Raw genomic sequence first — 21325 nt, 5'->3', positions numbered from 1 at the left:
TTGATCGTTAACCCTCACTGGGGGCCCCCGACACTGCTGCGTGCATACACCCCCCACGCAGCAACAGCAGCCGATCATAATTTGCAGTCCCAGTTCTCCTTTTTTTAACTTTCATATATAGCAGCAGAGACGAAAGATGCACACTTTTAAAGTGAGCATCTTTCGTCTCTCATCAGCCCTTGGTTTCATGAAGCTGGGTGTGCACAGTCTACATCACTTTTTTCGCACTTTCTAGCAGAAAATTCACTCGATCATCATCTCTACAGCCCAACACTCCATTCCTCTTGATTCTCGGAGCTCGCCTATCATGGTGAATTGAATATCTTTCATATTTAGTTGGCAAAACGTTTTTTTTATGGATTAGTACACCTTGCGACAACGGTGGGTCGCTACTTTACGGTTATCGATATCGTAACGTTATTGTAGCGATTTTTGGTCCCTTTACGCTAACCGCACCGGTAGCAATGGGGAAATGTGGTGCGATATCAATATCGCACCGGGCGGGTGTTTTTTTTTTAAGGCTGCTATGATATCTATGGGCAGAGCAGCAGGTATTTATCAACATATTGAGCAAGAAAGGGCCATTTCAGGGCTGATTTGGCCTTTCACTGCTCAATAAAGTGTTGCTCTGCTTGATAAGGGCCAATTTGACCCTTGTTTGCTTAATAAAATGTTAATTTTCTTGATAACACGTTACTTTACTAGTAACGGCTGTACAAAAAAAGGCCAGTTACAATAACCGTGACGCGGCGATCCGGGTGCTAGCGTTAACAATAACTGTAAAAATGTTAGGCGCAGCTTGCTACTTTACTCTACAGCCCCGGTTATTGTAGAGTAAAGTAGCAACCCACCGTTGCTTGCAAGCTTGGCCATCAATTTTTTCATTGTGTGTACTACTGTGACATGTGGAATTTTTCTTCATCACGATATCAACAGTTCCAGTCTAAGTACAAACATTCTTCTCAATCAATACCCAAAATTATGTTGGATTGAATAATTTTGTCTGGGTTACACCCAAACAACTTGTGTTCTCAAAAAAATGCAGTGTTCAAGTTGCCTATGAGCCAGGCTATCTGATTAGGAGTCAGTAAACTCCTTGTAAATGGGGGTGATGAAAAATCCAGAATTTTGTGAAAATCCATACATTTTTTATTCTTGAACCCATTCATACACATCTGTGTGTATGCTGAGAGAATGAATCCTTTGACAGGAAAAAAATTGTACATCACAATGACATTAGGTGCTTTACCCTTAAGGCCAAATATGTTCCATTTTGAGTTTTGGCCAAATAATTCATACATTTTTATCCTGGGTCCTTGAGTATCTTCAGAAGTAAATCCATATCTGCAAAAGTATCTGCAAAGCTTATGTATTCATCACATGCATCAAATTTGGAAAATATTTCCTGGTATTGCAGAAATTCCTGTACATCTGCAGCCAGGAAATCATCTTGTATTTTGAAGAATGTGAGCCTTGAGGCCCAAGGCTAGATCCTCCCAAGGCCAAATCCACTGCTGGAGCCAGCATCCTCCAGCAAGTGTTCTAGGAGTTGGGTTAGATAAAAACCAAGTTCACATTCATAATCAGAGCACCTTCTTGACCCTACAAGCCACTGTCCATGACCATTAGCTGTTTTCCTCTCTAAGTATAGGGCAAGCAGGGAGGGGCCAACCAAGTGCTGGGCTGTCACACAAGGACATCCCAGGCAAAATTCAATCTCAAGGTTTGGCTTAAACTTAGGTGTGGAAAAGCCTTCAGTGCAAGGTCTGTCTACAGTTTGGTTTGAATTTTAAATTAAAGTTGCATCACAAAACCAGAAACATTCAGGAAACATTCAAGCATACTTCAAAATACAATACTTCACTTTTGCAGGGAAAAGTAATTCCTGAGGCTGCAGATCTGGTTCTGCAGGGTCAGATCTTTAGGGATGGTCTCCCAGTCCCATTCCACTCTTGAAAGATTATACTTTTGTCTAGCTTAACAAAGCCACTTAAACAGAGGGTCTGGGGGACCCCACACAGAGCACTCACTGTAGGCAAGGCTTATGAGTTCTCTCTTAATACAAGCAGGAGCAGAAAGTATCTGCTATACAACAAGGTAAAAGTGAAAAATCTTTAATAGGCAGAATTTTAGGTTCTGTCCTTGTAAAGAATTTGTGCCACTTACCCATATTGTAGCCAGAAGAATGATTCCTGGCAGTGGAGTCACATTCTTCAATTTTTGAAAAATTATCTTGGGGCAGACTTTTTGGAGAGGGAACTATAAAAAAGTAAAACAAAATGCAAAACAAACAAACTTTCTGCTTCTGTGTAAAAGTTGTGATAATACACAAGTTGCAGGGAGGCCGGCTTTGCAGCCAGCCACTGCAAGCCTCCCACCAAAAACAGTGGTCCACTAAACTACTTGCAGTCAGTATTTTAGCATAGCTTAGCCGGACTACACTACTGCTGAGCATTATTCTGTTAGCAGTCAGTGATTGGCAGATTGCCTGCTACTGATAACAGATTCCCCTCAAAATAAAGAAGTGGATAGCATCCATTAGCATTGTGCAGCCTCTCATAGCGGCGCTACCGCAAAGGACATGTTGCCAGGAACTACACAATGCTAAGCTAGCAGATAGCACACCGGCCCGTTGCCACCAGGGAGGACTTGTGTTAAGTTAGTGGGTGAATTCCAGTTGAGATCTGAGGGCCTCCCAGAAGTGATCTGGAGCCCCAAAAGCTAGATTGGAGGACTTCCCATTACAATCTGGGAGGCTCCCAGAGTCCCAAAGCCTAGATTTCCCTGCAAAATTTGCCTCAGATCAAGGTCTGGAAGGGGTTCCCAATTGATGGCAAGTCCTCCATTTCCTTGCAAAAATCTAGAGTTTTTGGGTCTATATCCACAACTTTGCGGGTCTCAGATGTGAAGGGAAGTCATCCAGTCTGTCTAAACCAACATCTGTGGGGGTCCCAGATTGCACGGGAAGTCCTCCAGTTACTTTGGTTCTTGTAATTAAAAACATAAAAACTCATCATATGGTGGCACATGTATACATACTCTTCTTTGCAGGGCAATATGCAGATTACATAAGCAAATATTTGACAGTTCCTGCAAAGAAGGTTTCATGTGGTCATGACATATGCCGGTATGTCGTAACTCTTGAGACATGCGTAGGGTGATATTGAGCCGACCATCTAATTAGCGGTCATAGTTCAAAAGACATTTTGCGGGCGCGGGGCTACAGAGAAGAGGGCTAGGGCACTGTAGCTGCACTTTGTGCTTCAGATCGGCTATCCTTTCCCTTTGAGACCGGGCTCCATTTTGGCGATTGCATTCTTTACAGGCAGGACATCCCCTCCCCCCATCCTATCTTTATCTTTCTTGTATGGACTCAATCATCAAGTCAGAGCCTGTTTACTCCGCGTCCAATGAACCTAAGATTCCGACTACCACCCATCTGGCTCCCCCTCCAAAGCGCCGGCCCCGTCATCGATTGAGTTGCGCCGAGTGTCGGCGATTGAAGCTCAAGTGTACGAAAGCATCGTTTCCTAGTTATTCCTGACTTGATCTGACATAAACCTTCTTGGCCGGCCTCTGATCCGATGCGTAATGACTCTTTCTCTTTGGCTATCCCCCACTTCTTCCAACCATCTTTCTGCATCCTTCTTCCCCACCGGTGTCTTCCCCCCTCGCTTTGTCTTGCGGCCTGCAATTCAATTCAACTATCCATAATCAGGCGATCGGACTTGGCCGTGCTCATCATGCACCAAACGGTCAGTCGGCTTCTCCTCATACCACTCTCCCCGTTCATTTGTATCTTCCGCTTCGGCGGACTGGCCTTCAACCCCGCTCGCGCCACCTTCTCCTTGTATCAACCAACCCGCGTATACTTTTGACTCATACATCTGGATGACTTTCCGGTCTCAGTGGCTGCGCACGCATCTGTCCCGACGGAACTCTCCAATCCAAAGTCCGCACCAAGGACACTTCCGTCCTGCTTGCAAGAATCTCCGAGTTGGAGAACCTGCTGCAAAGCAAAGACCATCAACTACGGCTCCACTGTTCCGATGATCGGCAAGCCGAGCACCCGTCTGGCTCTCGAGTCCTGCCCGACTATTTGCATATGGGCATGGTGGCTGCACCATCAGAACAATCACAAGATACCCATGTACTAGCTCTGATCGATGGTATTGGAACTTTGAACGTCAGTGATGATGGCAGGTCTCGCTTCCTTGGGTTGTCAGTCTTTCTTTGCCCTCACAGTCTAACCAGTGAGCCTTACTGGGATTAATGGCTGACCTTCCCTGACTCTGTACATTCGTCTTTATCTTTCAGGAGTGCAAGCAGTGCTTTTTTTGATGGGGTAAGATTTGCTTTATATCCTCAGACATCCACCACGCCCATATATTCATCTTCACTCATCTCACAGGATTGGTCCGATTGTGACTCTCTGTCTTCGACGCCGGGCACTTCCGAAGATCCTAATGAGACGTCAGAGTCCCCATCCCCGTTTACATTTCAGGTTCTCATGGGTCGCTCGGCCTTAGATCCAAACCAGCTCAAGAGATACTTACCCGATCGTCACGAGGCCGAACGATTAGGAGTACGTTTCTATTCATTCGCCAATTCCATATACCCAAGCTAATACTTTGTCTTGGAAATGTAGAACGTTTACTATAACTACGTGTTTCATCTCTATGAGCTATTGACTCGTACCGAGTTTAGCGCTCTCCTCGATGAAATGTACGATGATCATCGCAACGAAATCTGTATCGGAAGATTGGCCTTGTTATACTCCATATTGCACGTGTTCATTCCTTATCCACCCTGCGTGTTTCCAAGCCTCTGGTCATTTGATTTACTCGACGCGCCTCTAACCTGTTTTCTTCCCTCATCCTGACAGCTCCTTGAGCGTTTTGTTCGACCCTGCTGTCCAGGCCTTGCACCCAGATGCGCGGAAGTGGCACGATGCTGCTGAAACCTGTCTCAGGTCAACTGACTACCTTTCTAGTCCCAGTCTGGCGATTGTACAGGTAACGTCACGAACCATGCAGACTAAACCCTGTTCCATTCAATATACTGATGTTTCATCTTGACGCGTTACTTGGTAGGCTATCCACGCTATGGGTACCTACGTCATGAATTCGCGGGCCGATGGGGCGGAAACCTTCTGGCCAGTGTTGGGCACCGCCATGCGCCTCTGTCAGTCCATGGGCCTTCATCGTGGTTAGTTAGTGCCTTCCAGTACTCTTACACCACACAAAGAGACCTTGCAATGTCAGACGTGGTCAGCTCAGTTATTGCCCTGGTCTAGACGGCTCCAATTGGGGATTGCAGTCGTCCGAATTAGAATCCAGGCGTCGAACCTTCCATGAGATTTTATCACTGGACCGATTGCAGAGTCTGGTCCTGGGTCGCCCTTATGCCATGAGGTCCGTAGATAACTAGCTTACTCTACAGTGCCACCCTTGACATGAATTGTTTCCTGTTTCAACAGTGATAAACATTTCGACACCTCGATCCCACGAGCTGACCTCAAACAACCCGAAAGCCATGAACCAAATGTAGACTTTCATGTTGCCAAGTGGCGTTTTTCATCTTACATCGGACGCGTCGTGGATGACGCGTTTAGCGTGTCCCCACCATCACTGGCAGTTGTGAATCGCTTGGATGAAGAGCTCAGACAGTTTGATCAGGCTTTATCGCCAAAGTTGAAGTGCTCCAACACGCCTCCGATCTGCCAAGGTCCCTCCTGGTGCGATCTGAATCCAGTTGAAAGGAAGTCAGGATCTGATGGTCTAGTTGACCTCCAGCTGAATATGCAGCAGGTAGCGATTTACATTTTGAATTTTCACATCTTCACACCGAAAAGCTCACGCCATTCTTTCATTTTTGTAGCACTTCATGACCGCGTTGCAGAATACAACTCTCCTGTTTCTGCATCGACGTGCGTTTGCGCTAGCCTTATCTGAAGCTGCAGCCGAGCCATTGAACTCCCCGTTCTCTAAAAGTGTACTCTCAGTGATAATCGAATCTTCCAGGAATCTAGTCAGTATCGCCCAGGCTGCCCAAGCACTTTATCCAGAACTCGCCAACCGCTGGTGGTATCTCTTCTGCCATGCGTACAATGGCGCGACTTGCGTGGCCACGCTGCTCATCAAATCACCCGGGTGCATCTTAGGCAAACATGCTTGGTCGACTCTATCGACTGCCATGACTGTTTTCAATACAGCTGCTCAGTACGGTCCGATCTGTCGGGACCTATTTAATCGCTTAAGTCGATTGCACAAACAAGCCATGTCCCCTTTCACCGCCGACATTCTTCCGAACCCGCAAAGCCGCTCCATGCACTCTTATCACCCCAACCAACCACTCTTATCACCTAACACCAGTAAGATGGGTGAAGGATCGATGGCGCTGGCGCATTACTTGGAATCATCTGGCGCACATCTGCATCATACCTCCACTGATTTCCCATGTGAACTGGGGGCATCAACTCGCTTGACTCGCAAGAATCGAACGCAAAGCATGTCGAATTCTTCAGTTGCCTCTGGTAGGGTTTCCTCTTTGACCTCCTCGTGTCGGTCCAGAGGAACCTCTTTTGGATCGACGGGTCCAACCGATGGACCATCGGCTGCCACCAGCATCGGAATGCCCCCCAACGGATCTCATCAAGGATCGGGCGCGAATCGAAATACTCCGAGTCGTAGTCCAAACAATAACAACGGTATGAACAGCACACTTACCACTTCATTTAACATGGCTTCATGGGCAGGCATGGTGAATTCTCCGCGAGATGAATTTGATGAAGAGGAATCTAACGAGCCGCCGTGTTGGGAAAACCTGAGTATCGAGCCAAAGGAAGAGCCCTTCAATACCCCGATCTTTGGTGTCTCCCATTCGCAGTCCAACCACTACTTCGAAGGCTTTACTGAGCACTTCCACCCTCCAATGGTCCTTCCATCGAACGATACCATGCTCTCACCTGGACCATCCAGCTACCCTGGGATTTATGGACCGATGCCTAATCCAAGTTCGTTCGAGAATAGCCCAAATCATACGCCCGTCTCTTCCAATCTTAACCAACAGCAAGACACTACTACTGCAGCTGAAGGGATGACTAGTCCGATAAACACTCAGTTTGACCTTCTGGACACTTTCTTGACTTGGTGATTCAATTGCCCTCAACGTCTAAAAAATGTACAATTAAATCTGGAAAGATTCTTTCTAGCTGACTCTGTTCTTGGGTGTTCAGTTTCTCCATCTGTTCTACTCTTTGCTTTGTTTTGCTGTTTCTTTCTTGTCCATCTCAATCAGTCAATCACAAGAACAAACCCAAATATCCATATTACTAGATCAAACCACCACCAATACCTCAGTTTTATCATTTTGCTACAAGTCCTGCAATAAGTCATTACCATTGGTGGTCTTCCTTAGTTCCAGTTTCTTGGTTTCTTTCTATTTGCTTGATACATTGTTGAATGTATTAGATCTAGATAAATAGACTGTCTGAAAGAGGACAGAAAAAGAAAATAATGTACAGCTACCTCTGGACTATCTGCATGAACACTGTATGTATCTGCATGAACTTGAATTATGGATTAAGAAGATTTTTCTAGCAGTCAGGCAGTTCTGGTTGGTTCCTTGTGGCTAGGGGTCTGCAGTACAAGCAACGCAACTGACGTAGATGAGTAAGCAAGAGACGTTTAATGTATTTTTGCCAAGTGTGGAGGAAGACGGACGACCGGGCTGAACTACATAAATAGAGAGCTGGGCGGACTCAACTGAGCACCGTACCCTGGAAAACTTTAATACATTAGCACAAGACAACAGCACCTTTCCGTCTACACTGCTCGCTCTTTGTCTCTATCAGTCATGGCTGCCAGAATGTGAACAAAAATTTAAAGCAATGCTGGACGCGTTACATTATCTGCGTAGGCTAGAGTGCAATCTGACACCAACATCTCAAACCAGATAAGGTATTTCAGTTGAAATGGCTTGCACACCTAGGGTAAGTGTTATCAAGTGCTCTCAATTGCGACTCGTTTCTTTTACAAGTAAGGCAAGATAGCTGTGCTTTGGATGCTATAAATTGATTTAAAGGCAGAATCGATGCAATAAACTTCTAACACATTGAGGGCACAAATGTGGGAAAGGTCGCCAAGGTTGATAGCTTACTTTCCATACCGTAATCCGCATCACAACAGTCCTTGCCTTTGCAAATCTTCGTATGTCTACAGGAGTCAACCAATTCAATAGAAACAGAGTCAACGTGTCGAACAAAAGTTAGATCGACGAAGCATAAGGATAGGAAGGAAGAAACGCAACTTTGCGATTATAGACATTGCCTTCATCATCTTCCAACTCTTCCATCGTTTCATCCCTAAAGATTTCGGCCCTGCCTTCCGACTTCAACTTCTCAGCCACTATGTTTGAATCAATGAACATGCATCAGACAAAGCGAGAAAATCAGTTCAAGGAGTGGGCGATTCGGAAGGAAATGCGTGATGTTGGTCGTACATGCAAATGCATCTTCGATCCGGGTGATCTCGTGAAAATGCTTGGTGTTGGGCAAGCCCAGGGCTCTCATGCCGAAGGCATGGCGAGATTCTTGGAAATGACGTTCGAAGTTTTTTCTATATTCGAAGTCCGAGACAGGTTAAACATAGACAATGAAATCCTCGGTTAGATGCGTGAATCCATGAAGACATGAAGAAGTTTTAGGGAGTAGAGAGGAAGAACTGACCTGCCCATATACACAAAGTCACTGCAAATCTCGCACTTGTACTCGACTCCAAGTCCATGCAGCTTGTAAAGCCAATAGGGGATGGGTTTTCCGTCCCATCCAAGTGGTAATTTCAGTGGGTTGTAGATCCGGGCCTCGTCATCCTCCTCTTCTTCAGCCGCTTCTCCGCCGACCCCACCCCCATTGGCCGCTGATTCCGCTTGCCGCTCCGCCTCCAGACGTTCTTTTGCTTCACGCTCCTCGTATTCTTCGATTTCTTGTTGGCGTTCTTTATCCGTCAGTGCGGCCCTACGCTCGACATTTGCTTTAGTATCAACTCGAAACGACTCGAGCAATTTTCCTAATAATTCAATCTCTTGTTCCAAGAACGCTATCGGTCGGTCTTTGGCACGCCTCAACTCCTTCAGGTTTTTTGCGCTAGGTTCACTCGAGTGGGTCCCCGTAGTATCGGTTTCCTTCAGTTTTTCAATCGATTTGAGATGTCGCTTTGATTTCAGATGGGCATCGTATACAGTCTGTTTGGAGTAGAGCTTGGTACAGGCTTCACACCAGATCCCTTCGGTATTTTCTGCTTCCTCGTACGTCCATCCAGTCACCTCCCCTGAAGCCCACTTCTCTTCGAATTCTTCATATAGGTTATTTAGATCAGCATCAAGATCGTATAGAGGATGGGTGCGTCGATAAAATGATTCAAGATAATCACGAAGATCCTTGAGGTATCTAAACACGAATGAAACGTCGCAAAGAGGAGGAGAGAATATAAAATTAGCCCACGCGAGGAGCATGAGATCATAAGTAACTCAAAGATTTGCGCTGACGTGATATATTCTGGCCGGTTCTTAGTAGTCCGGGGGATATTACTGAAATGATCAAATGTATCGATATATGAAATGTAAGGAAGCCTTTTCGATGCTAGGTTAGATGTGGAGGTGAGATTGTTGTAGGTGTCATGATGGATATGCAAGTCGAGATACCGGCCGAGCAATTCTTCACCAGTAAACATTCGATCGATGACTAAATCACAAAAGAAATTCAAACCCAGTTTGAGGAATCCGTTTTTTTTTTTTTTTTTTTCGAATTGATGAATTGAAGTATCAGTGACTTAGGGGAACCATTGCTTCATCTGCGCCAATGGCAATGAATGACGAAAAGACGCTTACAATCACGACCGTCGATCACTTCTCCCTCTAATCCACTCCAATCGAAAGGGGCCGAAAGATCCAAGTTAGCATGATGAGGATATTTCCGATGGAAATCATTGAGTCGTCCCAGTCGGCCGTAAAACTCAGCCAATTCGCCTCTAGTCGTGTCCGATAGTTTCTCTATCTCAGCCGCCCGCTCATGGTCTCTATCGGTATAGGATTCGAGTAAGTTTCCCGCTCGAAGGGTGATCAGGTCTGAAAGGTATTTCGCTCGATGAGCTTGTACCAGCTTGTCACGATGCGATCGTGGTGGGCCTGGGAGGAGAACCGTAGTCAGATAGCTCGTCAGTCGGTCTAGGTCCTGGTGACGTTTCAAAGCAAGGGCGTAAGTTTAAATTCCCGAATCGATCTCGATGTTTCCTTGAACCAACCTGATGGGTAGCTCGAACGTCCTCCAAGATTGAGAATGACATAGTCTGCTTCGATGATGGTTCCCAGCGAACTCCGCACTGCCCCGCTGTGCTTTCGGGCGGGGCGGGCCGCCGCAAGACAAAACCACCGAAATCAATAGGGGTTTTCAAAGTAGACCCGCGCGTGCATGCAGGTCACTTTGCATAACCCGGTTTTGCGGGGAGACTGCAAGTCGACGTTCAACATTTGAGTTGAACGCCGGCTTGCCTTGCCTTGCAAGTGGCATGCGTGGGTCTACTTTGAGTCCCGCTATTTCCGCACTGATCACCCAATCCTTGCTTGCTCCCAAAGTAAAAGAAATCAGAATCCTCATCACACACACCTATCTGTAACTTCCCCTGATGAGCATATTTTCTGTATCCACTCCCCCCCCCCCAGCATCAAATATTTCTTCTGTAGGGAAACAGTTATGGTCAGGTTGAATTTTTAGGGCAAATGACTTGCATCTGTGTGATGGCTACTAGGCAAGCAGGTTTGACTGAGCCTCCAATCTCAATCAAGTAAATCCCAACTAGGAATCAAGATAAATGTATTATTATAAAATATAGAGGGTCTGAAAGGACTCTTGAATCCTGGAGTAGAACATTAATCAATATTTCCATCTGCAGGTCATAAGATTGATATCTGATAAAAACATAATGTTGAATGATATATTGTTTGATAAATTAATCATCATTAACCAATATTTGGAAAAAGGAAAGAAACAAAATGTGAAAATGTGAAAGATTATGATTATGATCAGTTGTTGAATTATGAATCATGTTCCAATTGTTTTTCTGCCAAACCCCAATGAAATCTATTGAACTTTTGACAAAGCCTTGCCTTTATGATGCGGTTACTTTTTATGAGATCAATTTGAATTTCATTGAGCTCCCTTTTCCAAGGTAAGATCTTCAATTGTTCTAATTCCTGGCAAGCTTTCCAAGTTCTACTGAGGTTACTATGAAAGTTATTCATCTTGATAAGTGCAAAAACCTTTAAGAAGTTTGCATCCTTTTTATCAAACACAAAGTCCCAAGCCTGTTGGTTCTTGCTTTTATAATACTCTCCTAAAATCCATAATGCAGTCTTGGTTTTCATGGCTTCCTGTCTTGAGACTGTGTATTGACCTCTTTTGTTAGTTTTATGGTAAATGAAATTCTATGTATTAGGTATATTGATGTTCTCATGTTTTTCCTGAAAATAAAGAAATAGCTGCTCTTGAAATTCAGATAATGATTCAAGTTTATGCTGCAGGAGATTTGGATCACTAGTATTTGCATATTCAATGCTCAAATCATTGATGTGAAGTTTCTCTTTCAACCATTCATGCAGTTTTAAATATTCTTTGACTCTCAATTCTTCATTAGATTTCTCTTTTTCCCAACCCAAACAATTTCTGATTTTGGGATTGCCAGGTGTAGTAAAGAAAGCAAGAAACTGCCTGTTTCTTAAGTCAACCTCCTCAATTAACTCCTTGGTGTCTAGGATAACTTCATATCTAGAAATATTCCCATATTTGATAACCATTTGAATGAGATTTGGAAGAGTCTCCCCATTAAGAAAATTATTCCACAATATGCTAGAGTTATTTTGGGTTTCTTTATTTTTTCCTGAATTTTCATGTTTAGTATCTAATCTTTTGGTGGGAAATTTGACTGTTTTGATCCAGGCAAATATCATTGGGTCTATGTCTGATACATCAAACAAATTCTTATCTTCATATTCTTTTTCAATTGATTTTCCCCCATAAATATTCATCAAGAGGGGGAAATCTTCATCATTTGGCATGTATTGAAAACTACCTTGGAATTTATTGTATCCGCCTTGAAAAAGTTGAGAAATTGAGATTTTAGTATTCTCATTTTACATATGAAACATAATTTTTACTTACTTTGTGTGTTTTTCAATGCAGCACTGTGTGAGCTATCAGATTTGGGAAGGATTTCCGAGCAGTTACCAGACAGAGTATTTCCAATTTTTTCTGCAATAAATCCCTGGCCTCTTGCTAAACTTGCTGGTAAAAGCATTTCAAAAAACTGATCAGATGATTCTGTTGAAGCAGTCAATTTCTGTAGTGCATTATCCGGGTTTGAAGAAATATTATTCTGGAGGGGTTGTGGAAACTGGTTGGGTGAAAGGCTACTACGCTTTGAGGGTGAAGAAGAATGTGGTTCCAAGAAATCCTCATACTTGGATGAACTTCCAGAGGTGAATCTGTCAACTTGAATGGACTTGTTGGGGTTGTAGTGGTACAGACTGGTTAATGGATCTATCACGTTTACAGATATTGCAATAGGGATGTGCATATTGGATTGGAAATACTGATCCTCTTCAGAACCAACAGCATTATTATGGAGAGCTACTGATGTTGATGGTGAAAATTTGGGGAAAGTATTTTTGGGGAAGCCTTGTTCAGACTCAGGAAAATCATTTGGATCCAAAATGTTTGTTAAATCATCAAATCTAAAATCCAAGACCTCATCCATCTCAGAAATGGTCAGTGGTGCTCTTTGATCCCAAGATACGGGTGCCCCATGATGGAATAAAGGCCAAGCAATACAGTGATGGAATATAGATTGAATAAGTGGGGAGTAGATCATTAGAACACAGAATTTGTGAGTGGAATTGACCATGTTGAATTGAAGTGTGTGCCAGTGATTTTTTTTTGTATTTGTGCTCAAAATAAATGGATGTCCCAGACCCAGTGAACTGTTGGAAATTCCCAAGTTTTTCCTCCAATAATGTTTTAAGTAAAATGGAACAAGTCACAATGAAAAAAATATGGTGTTCAAATTTTGTTAGGATTTAAACTGTATTGCTGTGAAACAAGAACCAGACTGAAGAAACAACATTAGAACTTTCAGGGAAGAGAGAGAAAACATTAGAAGAAATAAGTGAGAAAGAATTACCACCACAAGATAATATAGCTTCTGAGACAACCAAAGATAGGAGAAGAGAGAAGAGAGATTGGGAAACAAGGACACTGGAGATGATATAGAAAACAGAAGAGAAAAGAAAAGAAAGATTAGCCAAGGGAGATGTGGACCGAGGTTATCGCGGTTCTTTTCTCACCAAATTGGAGAGAGAGCCGAATGAGAGATTGATGAGAAAGCTCGAGCAATGTCGAGAAGCGAAAGAGTTGAGTCTTGATCGAAGTCAAGACGAAGCTTGATCTTGAGCGATGTCGAGACGAAGCTTGAGGGTTCAGAGTCTGATCAAAGTCGAGACGGGAGCGGTTGAAGAAGGTGGATCGACGGAGAAAAAGAAGACCGGTGAGTTGAGTGAGTTGAGCGAAACAAGGGAGCGCATGCGAGTGAGATTTCACAGGGCTGTCACGGCGGCATAAACTCAACAAATTTCATATCATAAAATTTTCAATACATAAAATACTCTCTGCATGAATATTGTTAGAATTCTGCCCCATGCCCAGAAGAGGGGTTATTTCTGTTGTTGTTCTTTTCCTTTCCAGAGTGTTCCATAGCCAACTAGGCCCCCTCTCTAGGCCCCTTGCCACAGTGTATTTCTTCTGTTCCCTCATGAAATACACACTCACTCAGTTCCGGGCCCATATCAGACAGACCTGCTCCTTTGGAGACTTCTGATCTTTTGTTCTGAGTCCCTGAGCATCTTGTGCTCTTGACTTCTTCAGCCCTTGTCTTCTCTCATCCTCGATCTTCAGTCACTTTTCTTTCAAATATTTAATATCTACATGAAATTAAATAAATAGTCTCCTGCGGCAAAACAAACCATCTCATACTATGCTAGAATTGGTATGCAATGTAAAACAGGTGTTGATACCTCCCCAATTGTATTATGTAACCCAGTCTGTTCAATATTTTAGCTTGAATGGACTGGGTGAGACACCTGCTTCTTGAAAAGACTGGGTGAGATGGGTCACTGGTTCTGTCTGTTCATGTGTACAGACTCTTAAACAGACTCTGTTACCAAGGCATCTATCAACTTGAATGTACTCAATTGGAATCAATGACAGATAGTTGGTTTGAATTTCTGATTGAAGTTTTGAAAGGACTTGGTGGGCCAGGCAATCTTGAACAGACCTCTAGCTTAATACCAGTACCTCCTGGCGGGAGTTCTGCTGTGGCTGTTGGCAAAGCCACCTCTCCGGCAGGGAGGGACTTGCGCACAAGGTCAAAAATTTTGGTGAGAAAGAAATGTCAAATCACACTCCAGTTTACATACATACTTGTACACAACTGAACATATATAGTTTATATGTACTACCCTTTACATATATCTGTGTGCATATATACAACTGTGTAGCAGCCAGCCAGCCTCAGTTGCAGCTGGATAGCAAGCACATGCCACTTATTACAGCAAAATAGACACCAATTTTTTTCGTTAAAAGCCACATCAATAAAGCTGCATATTACTCATGGTGTAAAACCATTCAGTGAGGTTTCACAAGGACTATCATATGCTTAGATAATCCACTTGTACTTAGTCTTGCCTCTCTTCTCTCTTAGTCCAGTAGAGATCTTTGACCCTTCTCTCTAGTCTCTACTGGCTAGGTAAGACTTTCCTCTTTCTATTCTCTTTCTTCTTCACCTATTTGTACTTACAGAGATCTTGGACCCTTCTCTCTGCTGGCTAGCTCCCTCAAATCCAGTACACATTGGAACTAGAAGTTCCAAAGGCATTAATTAGCCTTGTAGTACCCTTGCCACTTTCCACATAATTTCTAGTGAGTTTCCACTGGACCCTTACAGATGGGGCTGTGCAAGTCACTCAAGCAGACTACACAGAAATACAGGAAGTTGTTGTGGTGATTTATATTGACAAGCATGGTAGAATTTCCACTTGGCAATAGCGCAGGCAGGAATGCACAAGCAGCTGAGCTCAGAGTGCATTTGGGGACATGAGCACTTAGGATGATGTCAGAAAAGCACAACAGTAAAAGCTTACAGAAAATCACACACACACGGAAAGCACGGATTGGACAATATGCGGATTGTGGACCATGGAGTTTGGATTGGGCAGTGGACTGGAGCGGTACTGGCGCGTCAGCGGGACAGCCAGGGCAGCTGAAGCGGGTGGAGCTGGGGTGGAGGCACTGGTGAGAGATCAACTGATGGGGGCCAGGCAGACAACGTGGGAGGTCAAGCATTGTAGAGGAGTGGAGTCTGTGGAATGTGATGTGTGGAGATGGCGGACTAGTGCAGGAAAGTGTCAAACTGTGGGATGGGGTGGGAACGGAGATGGATGTGCATGGAGGGATCACAGTTTCTCTTCTCTTTTCCCTTTTCATCATTTTACTTACTACTCATCACTGTACTCACACTTTCAGACATACTAGAGTATTAGAAGAGTTTATGTGACCCTTATTTTCTTACTTGCTTCATTGCTACTGCATACTTATGCTTGCGGAGTGCAGAGCTTCATCACTTGCGGATGATTACACTATAGATCAGTTTCATTTTGGATATATGAAGGCTAGCGGAACATAGCAGTGTGGAGCCAAGACATCAATAATAATTCAAGCCCGGATATACATTCTTGAAGAAGGTGGAAGTGGTCATTTCTACACCCTACCCAACCTTTATTTCTACACTGTGCAGGTCACTTGAGAAGATTCCATAGCAACCAGACTCCCAGAGGTCTGTGTAAGCCACACTTGTGAGTAGATAACCAGCTAAATGTTATCATGTCTACACTGTCAAAATGTACATAGACCACCAGCACAAATGCCCCACATTTTCCTATATAAGGAGAGGCACTCTCTTCCTTTGCAGGGGGGCCTGACAACAAGTGACATTGAGTCAACAGAAATTTCTGTGCGCAATGAGTTTCCCTCCGTGCACATAATAAGTCCAAAAAATGGCTCCACTAGCATTTGAATCTGGTTGAGATTGAATCTAGGAGTCTGCTTTACCATTAAGCTACAAATCTGCTATCAGACAGATTCAAAGTCTGAAAATACTTGGTACATATGTTCAGTTTTTGAACAAATCTCCCCTCTTACTACCCTCATAATCCATGTGATTGGTAACAAGGTTCTGCCTGGGAGAGCTTTGTTTGTGGCCTGGATTGGGAAACCACACCCACTTGTTCATACAAGTTGATATTGCAGAATGGAAACATGTAGATAATGGTGAGGTCAGAATTATGAAACGTTGAAATGTGATCTGTTCAAAATATTGGGACACATATGAAAATGTCCCAACTTATCTCTGGCTTGCTGTTGGTTCCTGGCCCTAACAATTCCCTCTCTCATTAGGTTTTTAGTTATGTTAAGTCCTGGCCAAGGGTTGCAAGACTCCAAAAGCGGTTTGTACCTCTTATGGCTGGATTTACAGAATTATGTGTGGGGAAACCCCTGCCCCTCTGAGAACAAAGACTGACAACACCCCCAGCTAGGCTGGAAGCAAAAAAAACAGTGATCTAGTTTAGTTGAATAGTTTTCTCACAAGTGGCTCAATTGGAGAGATGGTCAAGACCCTTATGCATTGCACAATACGGCAGATCCCAAAAAGCTTGCTTTCTGGGACCGCTCCCATTTGCAAGATTATTTTTTTACACCACCGGAATCTTCAGCCTTGCATCCTGTACACATGGCTGTACAGGATGCAAAATGGCTGCCGGGGCCCTACTGGAGCAACTCCAACCTGCTTGCTGATGAGCCAGCTGCAGCAGTCCCTGGTTGTGACAAGGCCCCCAACCCCTAAAATGGAAGGGGATTCCAATAGTCCAGCTCCCAGCCCTTGAATCACAAAATTCTAGAAGTCAGAAATTTATCCCGGGATGGCTGGAGCTATACTGGGTTCAATACACCGCAGCCAGGTGTAAAAAATAAAAATGTTGATTTTGACCCCCCGTCAAAAGCAAGCTTTTTGTGATCTGCTGTACAGCCATTCTCAAAAAGCTTGCGGGCTTGAGGCCAAAAAAAGATTTTTTTTATTTCAGCCACAGGCCTGTACAGCTTCACTGTACAGGCAGTCAACATACCTTTGGGCGGCTGTTTGGCTTGATGAGGGTGCCGCGCTGGCCACAGGGCAGGGGAGGGGGATGCGGCGAAGGGTCTAATCAGTGTAAAATTGGCCCAGGATTCCGATGGTCCAACCCTTGAGGCCCCAAAGTTAAAAACAAAGAAAGTAGTGATTTTTTTACAATCACATTACTGTATGCAGCCTGTCATACAGGGGCTATACAGGCTTTGAGGCTGAAAATAGCAGTCCAAAATTTGGGCCTACCCAACCGCAAGCTTTTTGAGAATGGCTGTATAATGTTTAGTATTTAATATTGTGTTTTGAAAAAAGCTTGGACACTTTTCCAAAATCAGTTCTGCACCGGAAAGTTCAAAAGCTACACTTTTGGGGTCAGGGAGGCACTGGTAGCTGGATATGAGTAGAATCTGTGAGTGAACCCCATTTTTGGCGTACATCAAGTGAAGTTGGTGTTTTTGTGATGGAGGGGGGGATTACCCAAATGTCCAAGAATTATTCAAAACACAATATGTGGCTGAGAGTGTGAGGGTGAAAAAATATTTGATTCTTGTGGGGGGAATGATGACCTGGATTGATCTGCGCGCCATCAGCTCCCCCCAAAAAACTATCTGCGCACGGGGGGTGACTTGCGGTGACAGGCGGCCGGGTTGAGACACACCGGCCATCCGGAGGAATCAGTCCTCTCGATGATTGGTCTGTACCGGTCATCAAGAGGACACCACCCTCTCGATGACCGGAACAGACCGATCATCGAGAGGACACCACCCTCTCGATGACCGGAACAGACCAGCCACTGAGAGGATACACGAGAGGACTGATTGAGGGTGCCTGACGTCAAGTGACGTCAAGTCAATGGAAATTCCCATGCGCAACAAGTTTCCCTCTGTGCGCGAAGTAAATCCGTTTATTATTTGTAAGATTTACAGTCTGGAGCTCAAGGACGGTGCGTACCTGCAGGGGAATGAGCCCACGGGTGGGGTCTTGAGCCAAAGAGCATCCAGATTCTGGCAGCATGTCAGACTTTGAATTTGTCTGCTAGCGGCTTTGGTAAAGCAGCCTCCCAGAGTTAGTCTCACCCGGGTTAGAGTCCCGGTGGAGCCATTTCTTTTCTGGCACCTATCACTTAATTATTGCAAAGAAAAACAGAAAGTATGCTACTGATCATGTACGAGTGCCTGCGATGGGACGAGAACCTAAGAAGGAATACGAAATCTAGCGGCAAGCAATGCTCAGTGCAATCATCCTTCCGTTAGTTAAAGTTGTAAAAACACAAATACATCTTTTCCACAACGAGAAAAGCATATAAACCTTTTGTTATGGGTTAACTCAGTATCAATAGCGGACTGCCTTATAATGAAACATCAGTCCGATAAATCATTTTCAGACTCTAATCCTTTGAGAGTTAAAGGTTTAGTAGGCTGTTTGTTGCCCCATTTCCGATCCCGCTTGATCGCATCCTTGTGTTTGCGACGCAGCTGTTCTGTCAGAGTTGACTTCTTTTCATCGTGCGCAGTTTCGATTTCGAGACTAGCTCAACAAGCCGAAACGGGATCATCAACACATTTTCTTTGTCACGTGCCTCACGGCGAAGACAATCAAGCGCTTACTTGGACTGGGTTCTAATAAACGTCCTCCAACAGTTCGAAGATGCTCCTTGGCCACTTGATAGCCAATGTCGGCGTGCGGTCTCCCGATGCTCAGCTGACAGTAACGAATCGACAACCTTCGACTCCGGATCTTCGTCGGTGGGATAAAAAAAGAATGGCCCCTTCCTTTTGGATTGCTTAACTTGAGCGACAGTCCGGGATTGAACAAAGCTGCTACCTTCCAGGCGAGATGGATGGATGAATGCGTTGGACTTCATAGGCGGGCCGCCCTGCTGTTTGTAAGATTCGTCATCTTGCCCGGATGGTGGGGCCTCAATTTCTGATTCGTCGGCTGGCCCGAGGATATCGTCGTCCAGTTCCATCTCCCCCAAAACGTCAGTCAAGCAAAAGCCTGTCTTCTCAACTTCTTTTGCTCTGAACATGTCAGTCAAATCTGATAGTCGAACGGCAGATGTGTGGTCCGCCATCTTCCCGTTTTTCAACACCTCTATCTTGGAATTTCCTTCCATGATCATCGAGTCCGAATCTGGTGGTTGAGTGGGATTAGTCTGCAGATCTGGGCTGTCTAGTGATGAATTGGATTCTGAACCGGCAACGGACTCGGAGCCGGCATCAGATTCAGAACCAGCGTCAGATCCGGAACGGGCAACAGATTTGGAATCGGCAATAGATTCGGAATCGGCATCAGATTCGGAATCTGCATCAGATTCAGAACTAGCATCAGATGAGTGACTTGGCTTCGAGCTTGTACGAGCTTCGGAATTCGATGACATTGACTCGTCGCCTGAGTTTATGAGCGTTGGTTGAACTAACAGGGATTCTGACGCTTTGGAAGATGGGTGATTGTGCGTGGGGCCCTGTTGTTTTGGACCTTGATGATTAACCGCAGTTGCCGGTACGAATTCGATTGTATCTTCAAAGTGACAACCCTGTCTCTTTTCTTTCAGTTTTTGCCTCTTTACAGCAGCTTGTGTACCTTGCCCTACCTCCTCCAGCAGATCGTTCCTGTCGGGCGGTTGGGTCACCGTCTGAGAGGCCAAGGACAAGTATCTCTGACGCTCTTCTTTGAGGATCGCCGAAAGGGCTTTATCGCTTGAGATTGCCTCCGATTTCGGTGGAAGATTCGCTGCGACTGATTCGGGGGATATGGAGCTTGTGTCCGGAGATTTAGGTCGGTTCTCAGATCGCCGGGGACGTTTAGAAGAAGTGCCACCTCTTAAGCGCAACGCGGGGGTACTTGAGAGCCCCAAAGACGAAAGCCGCTCATCCGCATCTTTCAACTTCTGAAGGGTGCAACTAGAAAGCGGCATTCGCTCTTCTTGATTCAAATTACCACCATTTGCTAGTCTCCAAACAACGGAGCCGTCTTCTCCGAGTTGGCATTCCCACATCAGTCGACTCGCTTGACTTTTTTTGACTTCTTTGGCTCCACCGCTAAACCCTAATTTGTATTGTTCAATCGACATAGCTCTTGGCCCTAGAATGTGAGTCTTGCGGTTTTTGATCGCAGCACGATAGACGGTGGGATCAATGCGAATCCTCCTAGCGCGGGTGGGGACTCGAGTACAGTCAGATGGTTCTTTCATATTGGCACCCTGAGATTGAGTGGGCTCCAAAGAAGGCAGGGGACGAAGAGGGCGAGTGACGATTGGGAATATCGGAAGCGAGGTCTCTGGATCTTTCTTCCATCCCTAAAATTGTGCGAGTCAAAATTTTGGTTGGTGAAACGGGAACAGCATAAAATTAAAATAGAAACTCGGGGGTCAAGAGGTAAAGCTGTACTGTACATTGACTCCTTGCCGACTTTTGAACTTTTTAACAGTCATTAATTCCATGTTCGCACTTTCGTAACCTTCGATCCCTCTTTTACGCGCGCGAAATTTGGCAAGTTTGCGTTCCAGTTTTTGAGCTGCCTTTTCTTCGCGAACTCGGATTGCTTCTTCGTCGGGATCAACAAATGTGGTGATGGGCAAGTTTGCACGCTCCCTTTCCACTCGGGCGACGTAATCCGGCCTTGCAGGCGCGATTCTCAAAGTGCTTCCTTTGTAAGTCGTACCAGACAGGAGGTTCATGCCTTCAAATCAAGCAAAGGGACTCGGTAAACATTTTAATTTTGCTGGATTTCCTGGGGACGATGAATAGTTGACTCTTACATCGCTTAACTTGGGAATCTGTTGAGAGGATGTCCACGAAGGCGTATCTTAAAGGAGAGCCTAGCGCGACGTATACCGAGAAGGAAAGTACGGGTTGAGCAGCTTCCGAGTAAGACAATTTGGGACCGTGAAAGCTAATCTCACCATTGGCATCCAGCTTGCCCACTCCGTCCACCTTGGCGACGGTTCCGAATGCTGAGAATCGCTTCTGGAGGTCTTCAGAGGTCACCGATGCTCCAAGGCCGCCAACATGCAAGCGAAAGTTTTGTTGTTCGGCCAT

At 44.9% G+C, this 21325-nt stretch overlaps 3 protein-coding genes across 3 annotated transcripts; 1 reads left to right on the top strand and 2 right to left on the bottom strand.

The window, feature by feature from the left end:
- Window positions 1–136: 136 nt before the first annotated feature.
- PtA15_9A130 (uncharacterized protein) lies at window positions 137–7337 on the top strand (the record flags this gene model as incomplete). Its single annotated transcript, XM_053172307.1, has 14 exons — window positions 137–151; window positions 236–310; window positions 3326–3512; window positions 3719–3755; window positions 3910–4221; window positions 4318–4345; window positions 4412–4585; window positions 4649–4785; window positions 4886–5015; window positions 5094–5208; window positions 5297–5414; window positions 5480–5810; window positions 5881–7151; window positions 7238–7337. 14 exons carry the CDS (start codon window positions 137–139, stop codon window positions 7335–7337), a joined length of 3030 nt encoding a protein of 1009 aa, XP_053023560.1.
- Window positions 7338–8180: 843 nt separating this feature from the next.
- On the bottom strand, window positions 8181–10343 carry PtA15_9A129 (uncharacterized protein; the record flags this gene model as incomplete). Its single annotated transcript, XM_053172305.1, has 7 exons — window positions 8181–8216; window positions 8311–8408; window positions 8503–8618; window positions 8729–9448; window positions 9547–9742; window positions 9889–10231; window positions 10302–10343. The coding sequence occupies 7 exons, from the start codon at window positions 10341–10343 to the stop codon at window positions 8181–8183; spliced, it is 1551 nt and encodes a 516-aa protein (XP_053023559.1).
- An 8303-nt stretch (window positions 10344–18646) lies between these two features.
- Window positions 18647–21325, bottom strand: PtA15_9A128 (uncharacterized protein; the record flags this gene model as incomplete). Its single annotated transcript, XM_053172304.1, has 5 exons — window positions 18647–18812; window positions 18893–20583; window positions 20680–20966; window positions 21046–21105; window positions 21190–21325. 5 exons carry the CDS (start codon window positions 21323–21325, stop codon window positions 18647–18649), a joined length of 2340 nt encoding a protein of 779 aa, XP_053023558.1.

This window comes from Puccinia triticina, chromosome 9A, assembly GCF_026914185.1.
Source record: "Puccinia triticina chromosome 9A, complete sequence".
Classification (NCBI taxonomy): Eukaryota; Fungi; Basidiomycota; class Pucciniomycetes; order Pucciniales; family Pucciniaceae; genus Puccinia; species Puccinia triticina.
Note: the sequence above shows the minus strand (reverse complement) of the source record. Positions and strands in the feature narration are given on the sequence as shown.